The sequence below is a fragment of the Rattus norvegicus genome, chromosome 9, assembly GCF_036323735.1.
Source record: "Rattus norvegicus strain BN/NHsdMcwi chromosome 9, GRCr8, whole genome shotgun sequence".
NCBI classification, from domain to species: domain Eukaryota; kingdom Metazoa; phylum Chordata; class Mammalia; order Rodentia; family Muridae; genus Rattus; species Rattus norvegicus.
The window spans coordinates 20,605,752-20,613,433 of record NC_086027.1 but is presented as its reverse complement, the minus strand read 5'-3'; the positions used below and the strand labels follow the sequence as shown (position 1 = coordinate 20,613,433).

General features: G+C 56.1%; 1 protein-coding gene across 8 annotated transcripts in view; it reads right to left on the bottom strand.

Moving 5' to 3' along the window:
* Window positions 1–466: 466 nt before the first annotated feature.
* Foxp4 (forkhead box P4) overlaps window positions 467–7,682 on the bottom strand; it is a 56,698-nt gene continuing 49,482 nt past the window's right edge. For all 8 annotated transcript variants that reach the window (NM_001389210.1, XM_039083810.2, XM_008766868.4 and 5 more), the window contains 4 exons: window positions 4,608–4,729; window positions 3,071–3,137; window positions 2,460–2,629; window positions 467–2,141 (listed from right to left, as the gene is read on the bottom strand). In NM_001389210.1, the coding sequence (NP_001376139.1) occupies window positions 1,994–2,141; window positions 2,460–2,629; window positions 3,071–3,137; window positions 4,608–4,729 (507 nt within the window). In that variant the 3' untranslated portion in view covers window positions 467–1,993. The remainder of the gene's footprint in view (window positions 2,142–2,459; window positions 2,630–3,070; window positions 3,138–4,607; window positions 4,730–7,682) is intronic.

Here is a 7,682-nt window from a genome sequence, read left to right as displayed (position 1 = left end):
TCTTCCTCCTCCTCACTACCCAGGGTCTCCCCGAACGGGTTAAACCATCTGGTCTTAACCCAGAGCCACCTGCACTGTGCCTCTGCAGACACACGCGCCTTAGCTCAAACAGGAAACCCACCCTGTAGTGTCATGATGCGCATATACCCATCCAGGGGACATGATGGCTTTAGCAGGGCACCATGTGTGGAGCAGCACAGCCACAGTGACAGACCCCAAGGTAATGAATGAGCTGTAACACTCTCCCAGCTGGAACAGAGCGCCCTGGCAGAGAAAAACCCTGTCACCAGTCTGAGCTGCAAATCCAGGGCCTGACACTCAGGACTCAGAGGCCTGGCATTCACAGTGACAGCTGAGAGGAGGAACCCAGGGTCACCTGTGCCAGACTCGCCTGCCGTTCCTGCCTTCAGCAGGTCATCTGGTTCCAAAGGCCCTCTCCTTTCTCACCTCGGTGACACACACAGGGCCCGGTAAATAGAGGATTTTAATATTTCTGTGCTGGGTCAAACGGAACACAGGTGGGGATACATAGGGGAAGGCCGGGGGGTGCCCCTTGCCTCTCAGGAGGGCAGCTTGTGTGTAGGGTAGGGATAGAGGGTTGGTGGTGAATGTGGGGTTCTCCTGGGAAATACCCAAGAAGTCTTTCTAAGGGAAGGGGCCTGGTCAGGGTGTTCTAGGCATCCCTTACACCCAGTCCGTGCGTGGCCTTGGGTTGTGGGTCCCCCATAGGGGGTCTGTGGAATCTCATCGTTTCTAGCTCTTCTGCTAGAATCCACACTCCCGGCATGATGGGGACTTGGTCCTATGGAGGCATCTGAGGAGCCCCCTCAGAAAGCAGCCCAGGGTTGGGGCAGGGTTCTGCCCTCTCCTATCTCCGTAGGCAAGGTAAGAGCAGAGGGGGAAGTGAATAGGACCCCTGGACCCTTGGGGGGAGGGAAGAAAGGGGGTCTTGCCACCAACAGACACTGTAAACTTTGGTTTAAAACAATAACTTAAGTGAAGGAGGGGCTTCCAGCCTGGGGCCAGGAGGCAGGGTTGGGAGGGCAGGATGCTCGGGGAGGCGGCAAAAGAAAAAGCCAACAAAAAGTTTTGGTTTTTGCTTCCGGCATAAGAAAGGTCTTTGGTCATCCGTTTAACTGGGAGGAGGGGAGGGGAGGGGGGACAGGAAGGGGTGCTGAGGGGGGTGAGAGGACCCCAATTCAGGGGACCCCTAGGCTGGGGTGAGGGTAGTTCCAGCCTGGCTTACTTCGTGCTGTGATGCTCTGGGCAGAGGCCACCTATGCACACAGCTCTGAAGGTGCCCAGCATGGGGGTCCCTCAGTGCTTCCTCAAGTCGGGGTGCCGCAGGAGTACCCAGCAAACAGGGTGGGGTGGAGGCCTGCTTAGTCTGGATCCTGTCTCAGGTCGGGGGTGGGGTAGGGGAGGGCAGGGCACAACTTGCTCCACCCCAGCAGCTGAGGGGCTGGCCTGCAGGTGTACCCCCAGCCTGCTCGCCCCATCGAACGGGAAGCTGGGGCTGGAGAACTAATTTTCACAGTTGGGAAAAGAAGGTGAGGGAAGATGAACCAGGAAGGGTCCTCTGGCCAGAAACCTCTGCCACTGACAGGGCAGAGGGGATGAAGGTAGGGTTTGTGGGGGTGGCTCAGCCCCGCCTGCGGGTCTCCCCTGTGCTAAGGGGCCCTGGAGGGGAGCGCTGGTGGGGAGGGAGAGCCCTGCTGCTGCTGGTGGTGGTTGGGAATACAGGGAGGGGCTGAGAGGGTCTGGGCCCTCCATGTCCTCTATAGGTCCCAGTCCAAGGATTCTGTGTTCTCTTGGGGAGGCAGGGATGTGCCTGCCCCCAGGCGTCTGTCAGTCAGGTGGCGTGGGGCCCAGGTCTCCCCTGTCCAAGTCCCCGAAGTGCCTTGAGGTTGGAGGGGCTGTAAAGTGGGGTGGGTGGGCCGGGGTCCAGACTGGGCGGCAGGGTCTTGTTCTGCCCTGCCTGCCCACCCAGCCCTTAGGACATGTCCTCTCCTGCCAGGTCCTCCTCCAGGTCCCTGTCTTCTGGAGGCCCCACAGTGCTGGGGTTGGGGGCGCCCAGGGGAGGTCCCGGCCGTCGGTCTTCCTCTGCCTCAGCAGGCTCCTCTTTGACTTGTATCTGGTGACTGCATGGAAAGGGTGATGTGGATATGGGGTTGCCTGGGCCTCCCCTTCCTCCCACAGATCAATCCAGAAGCCCACAGCCCTGCTAAGACCCCACCATCTCTCCCCAGTCTCTGTGGGTGGGTGGGGGAAGAGAGAGAGAGGGAGAGGAAGAGGGAAAAAAAAAGAGAGAGTGAGAGAGAGAGAGGGGGGGGGTAGGGGAGAGAAGGAGGACAGAGAATTGTGAGGAGGCCCACAGCTGTCTTATGAAGATGGGGGAGACTGCTTGCTCCACAGAGTCGTTGTGTGATGAATGAGCCCAGGGGCTTGTGTGTGCTCACCTGTACTGAGGAGGGGAGAGGCGAGGGGGGCTGCTGCTCCCATTGCTGGGTAGTGGTTCCCCAGGGGCGCCCATGTCATCCTGGCTGAGGGGCAGAAGGCTGCTGGCTGAGCCAGGGTTCAGCATGCCGGGGCTGCTGAGGAGAGGGAAGCTGCTCTCTGCCAGGGCAGCCTGGAGCAAACAGGATGGGACTGTCAGTGGCTAGAGACCCTTCCCTGTTGTCAGAGCCCTCGTGCAGGGGGCGGACTGATCTAGTTTAGCAACCCCCACCAACACACCCCAACACACCCCAGCAAGAACTCTTCAGCCCACTGCTCAGCTTCTCTGGAAAATTGTAACGTAGCAATGACCCCCTCCCACCGAGGGACAGAGGACCCTAGTCTGAGGGGATGAGGGACAGGACTCAGTCGTCTGTGTCAATCTGTATGTGCTATGCCCACCCTTTCTTGAACTCAGGCTTGAGATCAGAGATACATGCTGGTATGGAGTTGGAGTGGGGCGGAGGCCAAGAGTGGGGTATGGTCTTTACCCTCCTTCCCACCTACTCCTCTAGGGGAGGAGGCTAGGCAAAGCCTGAGGCCCATGCAGAAGGGAGCAGGTGGGCTCAGTCACCTGGTAGCTGGCGTTAAGTGCCCCATAACTGAGGCCGGAGATCATGTTCTTCACCAGAGTGGGGCTCCTAGGGGAGAGAAGGCAATGTCAACTCACACATCCACAGGCGACCTTCCCCTGACCCAGAGCTGGGATGAGGAGATGCACTTTGCTCCCCTGTTGCTAATGGAGTCTGTAGCTGGATCCTTGTCATCCTCTCTGATCTGTTTTTAAAGCAGGGACTTCCAGCCTTAGAGCTGTCTGGGGCTGAGAGCTGGGAAGCAGGAGCAGGACTCCCAGAATTCCCCTCTCACAGGGCATGGCCAGCAGTTTCTCTGACCATTCTCTCATATCCTAGTCCCTACCCCCAAGGGCACATGCCTTTCATCCCCAGCACTCAGGAAGCAGAGGCAGGCGGATCTCTGAGTTCGAGGCCAGCCTGGTTTACAGCATGAGTGTCATGACAGCCAGGCCCACACAGAGAAACCCTGTCTGGTAAAACAAAACAAAACAGAGAACTTCTGATCCTCCAGCTTCCTTCTCCCGAGGACTGGGATCACGGACACGCACCACCATGCCTGTTTTCTGACGTTTGGCAAGCTGGAGCCTGATCTATGGCTGTATGTTACTCCTTCTACACAAAGTCCCCTTTCCGGAATTCTTGAACTTAGAACAGATGAGTCATGACCCCAGGAGCACCACATACCGAGCAGGCTCCAGAAGCCAGTGGTACCGGGGAAGCCAAGGCTAGGGCCCTCCCCTGCCCCCATAGGGCCTCTCAGAGGTCGCACAGGAGGGGAGGAGCAGTCCAGGCTGGCAATGAGAGAACACTACCAGGCGTGGAGGCCGGAATGTGGGGTGTGGTAAGGCATTTCACCATCTCACCCCTTCCCCTGCTCCTCTGCAGTTGCCCAGCAAGCCTGTCCTTGGGGAGAAGAGACATTGGGTGCTAAAGGTATCTTAGCCTTCTTCAGGTCTCCCCTGAGCCCGGGGCCGGGGGGCAATGTATGTAGGCAAGAAAGCAGCTGCTGGTGTGATAAGGAAAGGTTCTGACCTACTGTGCGCTGAAACAGAGCATCTGAGGCCTGGTGTGAGGCCTGGTGTGAGGCCTGGTCATGGACCTGGCTGTGCCACCAACCTGCTTTCCCACTGGCTTCCCGCCAGCCCCCGGCCCCTCCACTCAACTCTTCCACAGTGAAATAAAGATGTGGGGTCCAGGATTCTCATTCTATGGCAGGAAGAGTTTGGAACGGCAGCTGTCACCCCAGCTCACACCCCAGCTATAGCCATGAGTACTGTGGGCGGATCCCTCTGGTACCCTGTCCCCCGTGACTCCTTCTCTCAGTCAGAAGTGAGAACGGAGGATGGCAGTGCCCATCTCATCTCGGGGTTGTCAGTTACATCCATGTGGCCTGCCAAGCACGCGGGTCTCCTCTACCCTTGACACACTCATTCTCTTCTGGGGGGGGCATTTGGAATCCAGGGTGTCCCCAAGAAGCAGGAGCTGAGCCGGTTTAGGCCAGGCTGGGGGCCGCTCACCCAGCTAGGGCCCACATACCCTGTCATCTTTGGCGGTCTCCGTTTCTGATATTCCCGCTCATCCACAGTCCACACGGCCCCCTTGACATTCTCCACGCGGACGAAACACTTGTGCAGGCTGAGGTTGTGGCGCACGGCATTCTGGGGAGGCAGTGAATGGGATTCACCTCCGTTCCAGTGAACACACATGGAGAATCCTCCCGTGGTCCCACATGTCATGTCCCAGGAACAACAACCACGTTCCAGGCACAGGGATAGTTGAGAGGTAAAGTTCTCGGATAGGGTGAGGTGGTACATGCTTTAATCTGAGCACTCAGGAGACAGAGGCCAGCCTGGTCTATATAGGGGATTCAGGCCAGCCTGGACTACATAGAGGCCCCGTCTCAAGAAAATGCTATTATCAACAAAATTAAATTGTTCCTTTCTCCATTCTCACTGACCAAATGCACTGGCAGAAATCATTCTTGACTTCTGATTTTAAGATTGCAAAGCGACCCTGGTGGCTAGGAGAGGTTGGGACACTGTACTTCAGGCAAACAAGGAGCATTTCAGCTAACTCACAGACCTCACTACCCTTACCGAACCCCTAGGAGTCCGAGGGCCGAGGCTATGGGCTGTGACTCTGGACAGACAGCTTCCTGGGAGCACAGGTATGAGTGGAGCCTAATACATACACCTGGAAACTAAGTTCTGACTTGAAAAAGACAGCCTAAACGCACAACGGTGAGACAACAAGACATCTTGTCACTACCTCCTCCTGGAAAGCGAACTTCAGAAATTGAGGTCACCTGGTTGGTAGGACACATGGGCGGGGCTGCTGGGCCCATTTCCCTCTGGAAGCCTGGGTGAGGGCTCTGATCCACCCATCACCCGTCCCCAGGTCCCTTGGTCCCACCTCCATATCTCCGCTCTCAGTTTTTCTGTCTCTCGCCAGCAGCCCCAGCCCTGTCCCCATTACCTGTCCCCCCCACCAGTCTCCTCCAATTCGCCTATGCCCGTCTCCTCTTTACATTTCTAAACGGGGAAGAAAGCGGGCAGGGCGGGCAGTGGGTGCCCCTGGAGATCCCCTCTCCCTCTCTCCCATCCAACTCTTGCCTCTTGCAACTGGCCCGATTTCATTACCAATTTTAATTTGCCTCTAATTAAATCCTGTGTATTTTTCCGACTCGCTTGCTAATCCACGAGGGAGGCGGGCGGCTGGAGTGGAATCTCGCGGAGCGATAATTACAAAGAGCCTAATCACGCCGGGGCTCCTGCCTCGGAATAAATTTGCCCGCATTACGGGGCTCCGATCCTCCACCTTGCAAATGAGAATGACCCCAATTTCCGAGGGTGGCCTCGCCGGGGCTTTTTTCCCTCGTTTCGAAGCCTGATTCGTGACGAGAGACTAATTCGTTACGCTGAAACATTAACGGCAATTTAAGGGGTCTGGCGAGGGCTGCGTAAACAAAAGGATGGGCCCACAACACAGGCCCTAGGAGGGGACGGACATGGGAGGGCTGCTGAGGACCGTCGACTTGGCAGATGGTAGCTCTGTCCCTAAGAAATGGCAGCTGGCTTGGCACACGCCCACTCCCGAGCCTGGATGCTCTAGGTCTAATGCAGCCGGCATAGCCTATGGAAGGCGACCAGAAGGGGTGGGGGTGGGGATCAAGAAACCCAAATGATGTAGAGAGAGGTGACCTGGAGAAGGTGCAGAAGCAGGGCAGAGGCAGAGGGAAGAAACCACAGGCTACATTTTCCCCAGTAGCATAAATGAAGTTGGCTGGCTGAAAAGAACTCTCAGTCGGTGTGGATCTCAAGCCAACATACTAACCTGACAGGGCAGTGTGGCACCCCTGGGTGGTGCAGGTAGCAACAAGCTACACTGTATCAGAATCAGATTAGGGTTGTGTGTGCGGGATGAACCAGAGACCAAGAGGAGGCTGTCGGCACGGCCACTGAGAAACTATAAAAACCACCTGAACCAGCGCTATCTACACTATTGAATAACTTTAGGTGATGGGGTTGTATCTTCTGTAAAGTCTGCCATCTGACTTGGCCTAGACGTTGGACCAGGTGGCTCCTAAAACATGATGCTGCCTCAAAAAGAGGGCAGGGCCATGGTTGCCAGGAAGTGACATCACTCATAGCCAATCAGAGTGGCTGCCCCAGCTACACAGTCTCTCTAAGCTTTGGGAGCTTGGCATAGAAAAGAAAGATGGCGCGATAGGCCCTTCTAGTGGTCCTTTGTACATTACCACGGTAGAAAAGGCTGGGCAACTGCAGATCCCACCCAGTGGTCGGGCGGTGCCGGAGGACACAGTTAAGAGAGACCCATCACGTTGCAGGAGGTGATCTGTTTGTAGTTTTTTCACTAGCCAGCAGGGGGACTCAAGAGCCAGGGATACAATTAGGTTTCTGAGAGAGCTGCCCTCTCCTGTATCTAGACTTCCTGAAAGGGCCAATACTCCACCCCCACCTCCTCCTCCTTACTCCAACGCCCCCTCCAACTCCACCTTACTTTAGATACCACCTTCCCATCCCGCTGCACAGTGTAAGACACACACGCGGTGTGCGCGCACACCCTATCTCAACCACAGAACGGTTTGGCGTCCCAGCCCTTGGCCCATTTTCCTAGGGCCCTGCATTCCTCCGGTCTCCTAGGAAAATGCTTATGGCTGAAAGTGTTACATGACTAATTGAATAGAAACAGTTATCTCCCTGCCACTGGTGTAGCTGGATGGTGTGTGTATCGATACATTTGTGTCCCTGGGTATGGTCTATGAGCCTCAGTCTACCCATGTATTGTGGCCAGCATACACCTTCAGCCTCCTCCTGGACTTAATTAGTTATGGAATTTAGACCCATGAATTTACCCCAGGACCTGCCACTAACCTGACTGTCAACCCTCCCGAGGCCCTGTCTCAGGGGGCTGGATTCTTCGTACCATACAAGAGAGAAGTAATTCCTCCCACTAAAGCAACATCAGAAGGCCGGCCAAGGTCATTAAAAGGAAGGCACTGTACATGCCTAGCACACAAAGGGCTGGTTTCCATGCCCAGCAACTGCCTAACTGGGTGTGGTGATGCTCACTTGAAATCTTGGCACTCAG